The 15146-nt window shown below is 28.1% G+C and overlaps 1 protein-coding gene across 1 annotated transcript in view; it reads left to right on the top strand.

Moving 5' to 3' along the window:
- The window catches only part of LOC107455130 (neurexin 1), a 287365-nt gene that overhangs the window by 106107 nt on the left and 166112 nt on the right, over nt 1-15146 (top strand). The window contains exon 2 of the mRNA XM_043044530.3: nt 6785-9152. Coding sequence (XP_042900464.2) covers nt 8420-9152 — 733 coding nt within the window. The 5' untranslated portion in view covers nt 6785-8419. The remainder of the gene's footprint in view (nt 1-6784; nt 9153-15146) is intronic.

Genomic DNA, 15146 nt, shown 5'->3' with positions numbered 1-15146 from the left:
TGCTTTCTAGATATTCTGTATTTTTTAGTTTATTTGATAATAATCCAGTTGTGACTCATGATGAAATTAAAGAAGCACAACTAAATGAAAATTTAAGTAATCCTAAATTCATAACAATTAACGATTTGTTAACGATTAAGAAAAAAGGTTTGCATAAAATAGTAATACCATTTTCTTTGAGAACAAAAATATTAGAAAAAACTCATTTTCAATTTGGTCATGTTGGTATTAAAAAAATGATTGCTTTAATCTCACCCTTCTACTATTGGCCTAATATAATAATTGATATCTCTAACTATGTTAAATGTTGTGAAACTTGCCAAATTAACAAAAAATCTCACCAAAAAAGATTTGGGTTGTTACAAAGTATGCCCCCTACAGAGCAACCATTTGAAATTTTATCAATTGATACTGTCGGAGGGCTCAACTATTACAACTCAACTAAAAAATATTTGCATTTAGTTATTGATCATGCTACTCGATATCTTTGGACTTTTCCTTCAAAAAGTGTAACAACTGAAACATATACAAATTGCTTAAAACAAATTTTTCAAATTCAAGTTCCAGATAAAATTTTAAGTGATCGTAATGCTGCATTTACAGCATCTAGATTTAGAAGATTTCTTAGAAACTATAATGTTAAACAATTATTGACTTCAGCTCATCATCCGCAAACAAATGGAAAAGTTGAAAAATCTAATGCGACAATAATCTCTAGGTTAAGATGTAAAATCAACGAAAACTGTAAAAAAATTCCGTGGACAAAGTTATTAGAAGAAGTAACACATGAATATAATTACACCCCTCATTCTGTAACACAATTTCCTCCTGCTTATTTAATGTATGGAAAATTACCTTGTGATTCTCTTGTAAATCAAAATATTTATCCTCCAGTTGATGAAGCAAGAAAAATAGCTGTTCAAAATACCCAAGAGTTTTTTAAGAAAACCAAAATTCGTTATGACACTCATTTTTTGGAACCTAATTTTAAAGTTAATGATTTAGTAATTTACGAAGAATTCCATTATCCTAACACAAGGAAATTAAGTTCACCATATTCTGGTCCATACAAAATTTTAAAGAAATTATCTGAGGTGTCATTTGAAATTGATAAACCTAATTTTCTCAATAAGAAAGAATCAGAAATAGTACATGTAAACAAATTAAGGAAATTTTATCCAAGTCAACAATTTCAATTGTATGTAAAAAATTCATAATAGCTTTTCAATGCTGGTATTTTCATATGTTTTTCATTTTTATTTTCCGCCCCTATTTTTGGAGTCCCGTTATTTTTTTTAATTCATCTATGTCTGAATTTTTTATTGCATGATGTTTGAGAGTTACTTCGGAAAATTTAGGTAAATTTCCTAAATTTTATTTTTTCAAATGAAATATATAGAAATGGTTTTTTGAACCGTGGGACTCCTCACATAGAATGTTTCTTTACTGATGTTTTCTCCTCAATTAAGGATCAAGCATGAGTAAACAAACTTAAAACCCTATTTTTTCCGTCTAGTTGGGAATATTTTACCCAACTTAGACCATCAATTGTTTTCAATGGATAACGCTTATATTTTTATTATTTTGGAATAAAGCATATCATTTTCTACAAAGATTTATAATGCACTTTGTATGTAAATTTTTATGCTATCGAAGAATTTAATTATCATGTGGAAAAGTAAACATTTTAAATTAGATTACTTATATTATTTGTATTATTTTATTTGTATTGATTTCTTCAAGTGTATGTCATATGTTGTGAATTATTCTACACAATATTTGTGAAAATACATAATTACTAATGAGAAAGTAAGAAAAACTGTGTAAATGATAAGTGAATTTAAATGACTTTATGAATAATAATTGTTTCGAAAGTGAAACAATGATGATTAAGAACATAAACTTTTTTTTTTCTTCTGAAATGGATGAATAAATTAATTAATTTAGGCCCGAACAATGGATCCAGTTTATTTCAAGAAAAGAACTTTTCACAAGTTGTGAAATTGTGGTTTGATTTATTTTTATTTTAGATATGTCATGGTATTTTTGTTTTAGATGTTCTAGAGTTGTTTTGATATTTTTATTCTTTTCAACAGGAAAAGGAAAAATGTACATAATTATTATTAATTATTATAAAGTTATTAATTATTGTTATTCAAAGTTATGCAGAAATAATTAGTTACTTTTATATAAATGTTATTGTTGTAATACTTTACTTATAAATGTATAATATTGGACAATATACCAGAAATAATAAATTTTAATTTGAGGTCGCGTGAAGGGGGAAGTTCTGACCAATAGGCTAGCATATTGATCAGACCTTTCTTCAGAGGGGGGGAATATTATGTAATGTTAAAACAATTATATATTAAATATAATCCTTAAATAGAGCATTTATCCAACGCGCAAACGTTTAAAAACCTTTCCCACAAGAAAGTAATAATATTGATCTAATTATCTCAAAAAATGTGATGATGTGGCTTTAGCAGCTTGGGAAATTGATCAGTCCCACGCTACTGAGACCTATTAACATTTAAATATATTGTCCAGAAAGATATAAAAACCCTCTTTCCAAGGTCAAATGTGCTATTCTCTACTTATCCACCAGCATGTAAGGTTGTCATTCTGGGGCTCTGGCCCTTACTTTAATAAAATTATATTATGATTCCTGCACTTTCCTGTATCTTTTTCAAGAAGCACCGGCCACACTACGAACTTATAATGTTTAGGCTTTCAAAGCGTAACATATATATATTTGGAAATATAAAACTGAAGAGTAAATTTAACTGAATAAATGGTTTCTGTGTGATGCTCTAAGGTATCATGATAATAAAATTACCAAATTTAACCGCACTTACCAAATTTTCTCCCATATTTCAAAACTATAATTATTTTCAATTTTCTCAAAATTATTAAAAAAGTGCACCTTTAAAAATTACAAAACTTTTTAGTGTTTCTATCGTAAATTTTACCATATTCTGGTAGATTTAACCTTACTTTTTTAAATGATAAAATTACCAAATTTTACCACTTTTACTAAATTTGATTACTTAAAATAAAACCATACTTTTTTACGCGATTCTAACCAAAGCCCTTCCGTAAAAATTATCGAGCCTTTTGATAGAGCCTGAAAAGTGGTAAATGGAAATTCGAAAAATGGCAAAAAGTGGTAATTCGGGCAGTTTTTACCATCCTATTTATCGCAGTCTAGGAATTTTTCTTTATAAATTGTTGAAAAATAATTGAAGAGCTTTGCAGAAAAAGATACTGATATGAGCAGAAAAAATTAAAAAACCTTTTTTTAAAATTTTTTCTGCCCTTTTTCTGGTTTTTTTTCTTTGTATAGATGGCAACTTACATCTGCTTGTTTTACAGAAATAACTAGAAGTCATAATGTGCAGAGGATGGAGTGGTAAGCGAAATCGTAAAACCTGAATTTCCTGGGTCATGTCTGAAATTCTCTTCGCAGAGAAATTTCAGCTCAAGACTCAAAAGCATCTTCGGGTTATGAACATTCTTAATTCCGAAGTGAGATTTATTGTGTCAAAACCTTAGATTAACTGTCTCGAAAAATTCTTATCCTCACGCTGTTAAAATCTGTATTATTATTGCATCTGTGTTGCATCTGCATTTAATGTTTCTTAAAAATCATAAATAATAAAGTAATATTGTATTCGCTACGAAATTATTATTGTCTAGTTTAAAATCAATCGATTTAAAATTTATGAATGAAATAGTGGGTTTTACATTATAAACATTAAAGTTTTTTTTTATTTCATGTTAACCAAAAGTACATTAAAAAAAAACAATTGAATAGTCGTAAGAAATAAGTTGAATTGATTTCAATTTCAAAGCGTATTCCAATCAACGTTTTAATCTTTAAAATTAAAGTATATAAGGACGTTTTGTTTCAAAAGAATATTTGATATTACATAAGAATATATGATATTACATAATAGCTATTAGTAAATAAAAGTGAAAGGCGTTTTTTTTTTCAATTTTGGATTTTAAAATCAGACGTAAAAAAATTGTCTAGACACTCCTGTCTTTTCAAACATAACAAGTAATTTCATTGTTATTTCATTGGCTATTTTATGCGGAAAATACATTCACAGTTTAAAAATCCTGAAATAAGTCTGAATGAAATTTAGAAATTCAAAGAAAATCAATTAATTTTCGACTTTAATTTTTATCACCTTCATGTCTGTTCACAATCTACTTCTTCTTTTAAGTATTATAAATTTAATTTTAAAATGCAAAATGCAAAATACATTTTCCAATTACCATTCCGTTCCATTCATTTCCAATTACCATATAGTAGTTACTAGGTATATAACAAGAAATTAATGAATGTAAAATTGAACCAAATGTATAAAAATTTTAAGATATTAAATAATTATGAGTTTCTATATTTGAAACGTATTTAATAAAAGTAAAACTTGTTAAATCATTATTCTCTAAAATTTTTGAAAATAACTAAATTGAAACCATTTCTGTTAACATGTTAGGTTAAATTATCTTCTTTTAATCTGTTTCCAAAAATCGAAAAGGAAAGCTTTTAAATTTAACGATGAAATTCTTTAAGTTCTAATCTCTTTAAACTGGAAGATTTAATTTTTATATAAAAATTCACTGTTTTTTAAAATATTACGAACATTTTATTCTAGTTTATTATCTAGTTATTAACAAGTTATTAACAAGTTATTTATCTAGTTATTAACAAGTTTATTCTAGTTAAAAGTTAGAGCCATTACTGGTTACTATATTAAGTATATATGAAAAAAATGATAATATTGTCATAGAAATCTGCTGAGTCTCAGTTCTTGATTGAAGATATACTTCAATAGATCCTAAAACATATTGACAACTTTTAGCATAAAACTTATTAAGAAGTCTCTCTTTATTGTAATTTACTGTAGGTTTTTCAAAAAAAATAAAAATCATCTATTATAATTGGATAAAAATTGAAAACTAAATCTACAAATGCTAAGCTTACATTTCATAAAACGTTTACCTCACATAGAAAACGATTCTGGTAAAATTACCGTACTGTATGGTAATGAAATTTTTGGTAAAATGAAAAACATCATCATGGTAAATAAACTGTACTTAAACCATTAATTTGGTAATGTTTTTCATTTATGTTGTAACGTTTTACCAGTTATCATCGAAAAATTTTTTCCATACCATGCCTTAAGGTATCACGATAAAATTGCCCACTTTTATCACCGTTATCAAATTTTATCACATATTATGAAACCTTATTTTATTGCTAATTTAATTAAAATCATTACCAATTCACGTCGGTAAAAATTAAATAGCTTCTTGGTGTTCCTTAAGCCAAAAACATGGTAAATTTTATCGCATTTTCGTTGTTTTGACCATACAATTTTCCTCAGTGTAATATTATAATTTATCCTGATATTATACTTAGGTTAAATTCAAATTTTTTTTTGATCTGAATGCCTTATGCTTATGATACAAAAGTCTAGATCAATGTCACTAATCACACTACCTTAAGGGTACGTAATAGGAATGTTTTAATTCCTATTTTTCCTCCTTAATTTTAATATTCTTTTGTGGAAGACACAGCTTCAATTAATTACAATATTGACTTAACTTTAAATCAAGCTGCCTTTTAAGTCAGGAATTCGCTTCTTTTGATATAATTACTTATACAAATTTCATAATTTAATGTAACCACTTATCTTTAAATGAAAAGTTAATAGAAAAGAATTTAATTTCTTGTTATCACAAATTTAGAAAAAAAAATCCAAAACTGGAGAGTAAATTTATCTGAATAAAAGACTTCTATTTTTTTTAATTTTACCATATTCAAGGTGTTTTGACTATACTTTTTTCTCATTGCATTAATAAAACAATAAATCGAAACAAGAATTTTTAACTAGTTATTTTTTTCCAATTTCAGTGTAACAAATTTACGTTATATTGATTTTTGAATGACAATTTTTTTGTTTGCCACTAAAGTGACCAATTACATGAATAATTAAAAAAACTAGAACGTTCGGAAGAATAAAGGTTAAAAATTAATTTTGCGAATGGCTAAAAACATTTATCCTTTACGAAACTTTCTGAAGTTATTAACTAAACATTAATGATATATTCTATACGTTTTTATGCTATTCTATGCTATTTTTTGATATATTCTATACGTTTAATATGCATTTAGCAAAATTTAAGTTATGAACTAAGTTAAAATCATAAAAACTAATTATGTGTCAACTAAATTAACACGTAATTAGTTTTTATGATTTTACTCTAGGTTAAAAATGGCAGGAATAAAATTTTGTATGAATATAATTATTTTGGTTTTATAATAAGTTACTTTTTTAATATTTTTAGAAAACACCTTTTGATTGCATTTTTTTCTGAAATCAACTTTAAATAAATTATGAAACTCAACATTAAATTAAACAAAGAATGATTTTTTTAATTAAATGAGCAAAAGTTTACTTTTTAGTGTGCATTAAAATGTATATGTATCCATTAAATATTCATAAATACGTGATTTGTGTAAATTTTTTTAATGTTCATAAAACTGCATTTTAAAAAGTTTATATAATTAATACAGACTATATATAATAAAAAATTTAATGTAAGATCATAAATAATTTTTATTATAATTTTAGAAATTCATAAATGAAAGCGATGTGTATAGAATTAACTATGAATATAATTATTTTGCATTTATTAATGATGTTTTTTATGTTCCTTATATATTTTTTATTTTCAAAATGTCTGATAAGTTTCACTTTTTTTTCAGGGGTCATCACAATATTTTGAAATAAAATACTTGAAAATCAGCTTAAAAAGAAAGAAGAACTTCTTTAAGAGAGAGAAATAAAAATACAACTTAATTGCAGACGTCATCATTTTCAAGCCGCAAGTTTAAAACAAATCTGCTTGAGGAAAAACAAACTGCCATCAAAACTACAAAAGAATTATTAATAAATCCACAAGAAGAAAACTTGAAAAAAAATGCCTCGCCAAATTTTAATTTGGCGTCAACAAACAAAAGGTTAGCAAAATCTTTAGAAGGAAATGTTAACATTATCATATTAGAAACATAGTTCTTAATTAATGCTGACGTGTTTATAAATATACATCTTGCTCGAGGGCTACGTTTTTGAAAATGAGTTTTAGAATTATTAAAACAAAAATGGAGCTCTATAGAAACTACACTTTTAATATCTGAAACAAAAAAAACTTGATAAAGGAGCTCTAACTTAATTTCAATTAAATGCTCTCGCTGTTCTTTCATTTGCAAACGGCTAGATGACAGAGATTTTGATTAATATTTTTTAGAAATTCATTGTCTAGTTATTCTACTTCAGCGCTTATTTAGCGCCAAGGTAAAGATTCATTTTTTATTTTCATGGGTGCAATTAATTAGCATTAAGTTTTCAATTTCATTCTGACGTAAGGCAGGATCCTAATTATGTATAATGGTCAAAAAGTAAATTTCATCAAATGCTGGTTGACAGACTTGCGTACTGTTAAAATGAGAATTAATAGGAATTAAAAATTCGCAGCGCTGAAGAACAGTAGAATTTTACTGAAAATTCTTGCATGATGGAATTACTACATTATTGTCATTTATCCGTAACCATACTACGCCAAGAAAAGAAATTTTCATCACAGTTCTAGCACCACTTAATGTGTTGAAAAAATCAAGAGGACCTTTGTGCAACGGTAGATTTTCTTACAGATTTTAACTAGACAATAAAACTTAAATTTCAGTAATCATCAAAGAAGTCCGAAAATAATTTACTTCAATTGAAAATAGGATGTCACTTCCATGAAGTATTTATGACTATGCTGCTTCCTACATCAAGATTTTAAAGAAATATTTAGGGTAAAATACATAATAATCCAGGCAATTAAAACATTCTATTTATGATCCAAACAATAAATAGCCAATTTAAAAATCACTTTCATTTAAACGAAATGAAATATGTTTTTATCGCCTAATTCGAAGACGATTTTGTATCTTTAACAAAACATTGTATTATTTACATATAGAAAATATAACTGTTTTGAACTTATAATCCTTCTAAAAAATATTTTATAGATAAATAATCTTATTAAACAGAACTTTTCTGAATGGAATAGTTTTAAATTTTTCTAAAAGAAGCCATTCTATCGAAGTAAATTCTTCTTGAAGACATTTTTCTGTAATATATCTCTCAGAAATAAATTTTTATCCTAATAATTTTTTAATACTAAATCGTTTTATTCGAAAACATCTTCTTAAGGAAATCATTTATGAAACAAACGGAAAAAAAATGTATGAAATACGCAGTAACTTAAATTCAATAGAATAAGAATCCAGAGTAAAATAAATGGCAATTAGGAGTAATATTTTCGAATACTAATAGGCTTTAACTTAAAGGCAAAAATGCATATTATAAACCTCCGCTGGCCGTTCATGTTTTACAGCATATTCCTTCCACTTTATGTAGCTGAATCTTTCGTTTTGGAAGGATCTCCTACATCATATGCTCAATTCAAGCGGTGGTATGCTGGCATTATGGATTCCTTATCGTTCGAATTCAAAACCGCGGAGCCAAATGGTTTACTTCTTTATTTAGATGATGGTGGAATTAGTGACTTCTTTATGCTGAAGCTTGTCGACGGCGTGTTGAGATTTCGGTTCAATTTAGGAGGTGGCGCCATGCTAACCCATGCTGGACGAAATCTTCAGGATGATCAGTGGCACAGAGTAGAAATCACTCGAAACATTGAAGATACTCTCATTCGCATTGATGAAGAAATCCAAAGTAAAGTTACAAAAGGCACAGATTACCTTTTTGGTAATTACTCCAGCAACAGTTTTGTCTATATTGGCGGGATTCCCAGTTGGTACAGCGCCAAATTGACTCAAATGTCGTACCCATCTGTCTTTTTTGAACCCCACTTTAAGGGTTCGGTTCGAAATGTCATGTATGCCAATGAAGAGGGACCTCACCGCCAGCAAGACATCATCGAGTTTAAAGGAATCCGATCGAACGAATTGGATGCTTGCAAACACCATGATCCTTGTCTTCATGAAGGAATCTGCATTAGCACCGACAGTGGAGCAATCTGTGACTGTGGAACAAGTGATTACGATGGAAATTTTTGCGAAAAAGGTATGTTGTTAATCTCCTTTTTAATCATAAATCTTTATATCATCATTTTTTGTTTATTTTAAACTTCCCTTATCAAAAGGATGCAAACATTTATTTCTTTACGTGGTAAGTAAAATAGAAAAAATATACTTTTTAGCTTTCCTATAAATTTAAAATGTTTCAAAAAAGAAGAAGACAAAAAATTAAGTATGGGACAAAGTGCACAGCAGTCCACTGTCCTGTTTCTTAAACATTCGTTTTAGTTCTGTCAGAATAAGACTTATTTAAACTTAAAGTGAATCCGTAAGCTTATAGTTGTTGCTTATGAGATATATGAACTATAATTATTCACGTTGGATACCACACTGAGAAACGAATAGATAGTGAAAATGTCCGTTGATCTGTGTTTTTCACTTTTCTTTGTGTTTTCTAATTCCATAAATATTTTTTACATATACAGTGACCTCTCACTTATGCACCACCTCTTTTAAGCACCTTTTTCATTTATACGACGATTTTTATAGGTCCCAGTACATTAAGTAGAAAAATAATGATAAACATCCTTCGTTTATGCATCGCTCTAAAATAAATTTTTCAATTATGAGCCGAAATTTTAGGCTAACATTTTATTTTTTTAATCCTTTAAATACTTTTTCTTTTTTTAAAAAAAGTGTTTTTAAATTAAAAATGAAGCAAATAAGCAATCCTTGTTTCAGATAGAAAGAAATATATGTTGTTAGATCCTATTGAATTTGCTTACCCCCTGTGACCTTTTCATTTTTGCCGTTTCTGGAAAGACATTCTATCTAGAATTTTGAATAAGGTGTCTTATCTGTTACACCAACAACAATGAAAGCCCATTCATCTTTTAAAAAATGACCATTCCTCTTGTCCAGAGGTTAGTTTTACTCCCATGCTGTTCTCTAAAAAAAAAGACACCTGGAATACGAAAGATGAAGGAGACCGCGATCACTTACTTACAGTCAGATGGACATTATAAGTAAATAAGAGAAAATGATCTGTTTAGTGACAGAAGTACTTGAACAACTTATTGTGCAGCTATATTATGACGTCAAGTACTTTTCTTAGAAATTTATCATGTGATGTTTCACCCCCTCCCATAAAACTCAAATTTTTTGTGAAGAACTGTTCATTTATATCTAACTAAAACTTGTGAACGATGAGAACGCGGTGGATGATACTGGACGAGATGATAAAGTTCCTCCAAATCACACAGCTGTATTGAAAGCTTTAGACACTATTCCTGACTATTTACAATTTAATTTTGCTTCTGAAACTCCCCCTTATCCCATTTATATGAACTGGAAGCAACTGTTTTCGAATAAAGTTGGCAAAAACAAATACAAACATGTATTAAAGATTATTTTGTAAGAAAATAAATTGTCTTAAGTGTATGTTTAAATTTTTTCTTTGTATAATTATAGTAAATACCAAAACAGTATAAATATTAACATTTAATCTTCAGAAAACATATTTATTCATATTGTCGATGCAATTTACGTTGCGTTTTAGAATTTGAAGTTTTTCACTTATGCGCCTCTTTCATTTATGCGCTTTTTTTCACTTGGCCCCTTACACCAGTGCATAAGTGAGAGTTCACTGTGTGTAATTTTCTATTTATTTTACATATTTCAAGTAAGAAATAGGTAAGTTTTAAGTAAGAAATCCAATTACATTTAATGAGTTTCACTAAAATGAGAAATTTTTCCAACGAGTAATTGTATTGCATGTTGGAATCATTTAACTCGAATCTCAATAATTCATTACTGATACTGACAATTCTTAGACTGATTATTTACCAGATATGCAGTGGGAATTTTTCAAGTTTTTGTAAACAAACTACAACTTACTATTCCCTGCTTTTCAGAGTGAAAATAAAATTCCCTGACAATGTAATTGATATTGAAAAAATTACAATATATCAGGCTTTTTTTTGTTTCGTTACATGTTCTCGCAAAAATGGGATTTTACGGTAAGAAGATACCCTGAGTGCCGGTACTTTGTTCCGTAATTTGATACGGAATTTAGTAAGTGAAAAGGCTCGCTTTGACAAAGAAAAAAACATATATACATGGTATTTTTAAATATATACATGGTATACATGGTAATATACAAGTAAACAAACTGCAACTTACTATTCCCTGCTTTTCAGAGTGAAAATAAAATTCCCTAAAATTCCCTGACAATGTAATTGATATTGAAAAAATTACAATATATCAGATTTTTTTTTTGTTTCGTAACATGTTCTCGCAAAAATAGATTTTTAGGTAAAATGGTACCCTGAGTGCCGGTACTTTGCTCCGTAATTTGACACGGAATTTAGTAAGTGAAAAGGCTCGCTTTGACAAAGAAAAAAATATATATACATGGTATTTTTAAAAATATACATGGTATACATGGTAATATACATGTAAACAAACTGCAACTTACTATTCCCTGCTTTTCAGAGTGAAAATAAAATTCCCTGACAATGTAATTGATATTGAAAAAATTACAATATATCAGATTTTTTTTTGTTTCGTAACATGTTCTCGCAAAAATAGATTTTTCGGTAAAACGGTACCCTGAGTGCCGGTACTTTGCTCCGTAATTTGATACGGAATTTAGTAAGTGAAAAGGCTCGCTTTGACAAAAACGAAATATTCATGGTATTTTTAAAAATATACATGGTATACATGGTAATATACATGTGAACAAACTGCAACTTACTATTCCCTGCTTTTCAGAGTGAAAATAAAATTCCCTGACAATGTAATTGATATTGAAAAAATTACAATATATCAGGCTTTTTTTGTTTCGTAACATGTTCTCGCAAAAATAGATTTTTCGGTAAAACGGTACTCTGAGTGCCGGTACTTAGTTCCGTAATTTGATACGGAATTTAGTAAGTGAAAAGGCTCGCTTTGACAAAAACAAAATATTCATGGTATTTTTAGAAATATACATGGTATACATGGTAATATACAAGTAAACAAACTGCAACTTACTATTCCCTGCTTTTCAGAGTGAAAATAAAATTCCCTGACAATGTAATTGATATTGAAAAAATTACAATATATCAGATTTTTTTTTTGTTTCGTAACATGTTCTCGCAAAAATAGATTTTTAGGTAAAATGGTACCCTGAGAGCCGGTACTTTGCTCCGTAATTTGACACGGAATTTAGTAAGTGAAAAGGCTCGCTTTGACAAAGAAAAAAATATATATACATGGTATTTTTAAAAATATACATGGTATACATGGTAATATACATGTAAACAAACTGCAACTTACTATTCCCTGCTTTTCAGAGTGAAAATAAAATTCCCTGACAATGTAATTGATATTGAAAAAATTACAATATATCAGATTTTTTTTTTGTTTCGTAACATGTTCTCGCAAAAATAGATTTTTCGGTAAAACGGTACCCTGAGTGCCGGTACTTTGCTCCGTAATTTGATACGGAATTTAGTAAGTGAAAAGGCTCGCTTTGACAAAAACGAAATATTCATGGTATTTTTAAAAATATACATGGTATACATGGTAATATACATGTGAACAAACTGCAACTTACTATTCCCTGCTTTTCAGAGTGAAAATAAAATTCCCTGACAATGTAATTGATATTGAAAAAATTACAATATATCAGGCTTTTTTTGTTTCGTAACATGTTCTCGCAAAAATAGATTTTTCGGTAAAACGGTACTCTGAGTGCCGGTACTTAGTTCCGTAATTTGATACGGAATTTAGTAAGTGAAAAGGCTCGCTTTGACAAAAACAAAATATTCATGGTATTTTTAGAAATATACATGGTATACATGGTAATATACATGTAAACAAACTGCAACTTACTATTCCCTGCTTTTGAGAATGAAAATAAAATTCCCTGACAATGTAATTGATATTGAAAAAATTACAATATATCAGACTTTATTTTTTTGTTTCGTAACACGTTCTCGCGAAAATGGATTTTACGGTAAAAAGGTACCCTGAGTGCCGGTACTTTGTTCCGTAATTTGATTCGGAATTTAGTAAGTAAAAAAGCTCGTTTTGACAAACAAAAAAAACAAAACAAAAAAAATAGGAAGACTGAAGTTGTATGGTTGAGACTTTGATAGCTGATTATTCACCATTGTTACATAGAAGGTACTTTTTCAGTAGAATTTGATTCGGAATTTTTTACTGTGTGGGTAAGTTAAAGGACACATTATTTCATCCAGCCCAAGCGTTAAGCTCATTCTATGTTTAGAATCGAACATAGATAATATAAATACCATGTTTATTTTTAAAAAAAATAAACCCTTGAAGCAAGAGGCTATGTGTTTAGTCTCTGGTTTGGTATGGTTATGTATAATTAAAAAAAATCAATGTCATAAAAAACAGTAAAAACTTTGTCAATTATAGAACCGCAGTCTTAGTTTTCTATTGTAAATTTAATAGTCTTCAAAAATTGAATTGGAGCAGATTATTCAAGTTAGGATTTTTCTGAATTAATTATTGTATTTATTTGAAAAAGAATGAAATATGTTCCTTCATATTAACTGATCCTTGATTTTAAGATGTTTAAGTAGCATTAATTCTGATAGCTAATTTCTTTAATATATTAAAAGTCATGAAGAATAAGATCTTTCTATTTTTCTATTAAGTTCCATTTTAGACTTTTTCAATATTTTGGCTATACGTAAACGCGCGAAAAAAAACTTTTTTTCTCTTTCACTTAGGAAAAAAATGGTGACAATTTAATCGGAAGTCGTTCTTAAGCATAAAAATTTCCCTTTTTTGAACTGACTAAAGTGCTTTTAACTTTATTTAACAGTTAAAGACTCTTTTTTCTACTGAATTAATTGAAACGCTTATTAGAAAGTAAATTTAATTGCGAAATTTTGCATTTTTAGAGTGACATTTCCATTCGAATTTAACTTATTTTAGCTAAATTTTTCAAAATAATGAATTACGCAAAAGGCTTAATAAGTTTTAATCTAAGAGGAAATTATAAGGCATTATTTTAAAACTTCATAGCTCAAGGGATAAAAACCGAATAAACTAATAATGATTAAATTTTAATTATCAATTAAGGCGTAAAAATTAAAAGTCTTAATGAAATACGAAAAATATTTCTTTTCCGGGTACAAAGAGGCTTTTCTATAAAATCTTCTTTAAATATACAAAATTGACTTTTCATAAAAAGAATGCCAATATTATAGTAATTTTATTTTAAAAAACTAAAAATATATAGCAGAACTTAAGATATTTTTTGCAATTTTGAAAACTTTATGTAATATTTTATGTAGATAACTGCAGAATTATCACCATGTTTTAAAAACTAAACAAAACATTTCGATGTTTCCATGTGTTTTCTTATATTTGTACTCAAACAACACAATTACCAAATTAATAGTAAATAGCAAATTGCTCATTTACCTATACATAGAACGCCACTAATTGCTACTAGAATATGTTCCGCTAGGTTGCAAAAATAGTTTTTATCTACATAAGTTTTTTAACGGGCTACGAAATTTCTTTAGTCGCGATTAATTTGCAGAAAAGCTAATTTTTTGTTAAATAAAAATCGTACTAAACCTATTTTGATCAATGCTCTAATACAAGTCCTATTTCCATATTATAAAACAAAAGGATTCATGAACTTTTTTAGAGGAGTAAAAGTAAGTGGCTTTTGGAAAAGATAATACAATATAGACATTTATTATTACTATAAGGATACTGATATCATAAAATTTATCAAAATCAATAGACTTGTGGCGTAACTACCACTACGAAAGTTAAACATCAATTCACTGGTATATAAGACATGCTAACTTGATTCAATCACGAGGTACCTTTTGATAAATGAAGGTAGGCATGGTCGGTAGCTCCGCCCCCACTTTGGTGACCTCCGGACGTGATTTGAACACGCAGCAACGCCTACTTCGTTGGAGGGTCCACACTGAACAGTTGACTTGCTACTTGTGACTGCAACATTATCCAATCCTCCTCACGCTGTTGCTACTCAGTCTCG

This window comes from Parasteatoda tepidariorum, chromosome 10, assembly GCF_982258835.1.
Source record: "Parasteatoda tepidariorum strain Cologne lab strain chromosome 10, Ptep-v5.0, whole genome shotgun sequence".
In the NCBI taxonomy this organism is placed as follows: domain Eukaryota; kingdom Metazoa; phylum Arthropoda; class Arachnida; order Araneae; family Theridiidae; genus Parasteatoda; species Parasteatoda tepidariorum.
Note: the sequence above shows the minus strand (reverse complement) of the source record. Positions and strands in the feature narration are given on the sequence as shown.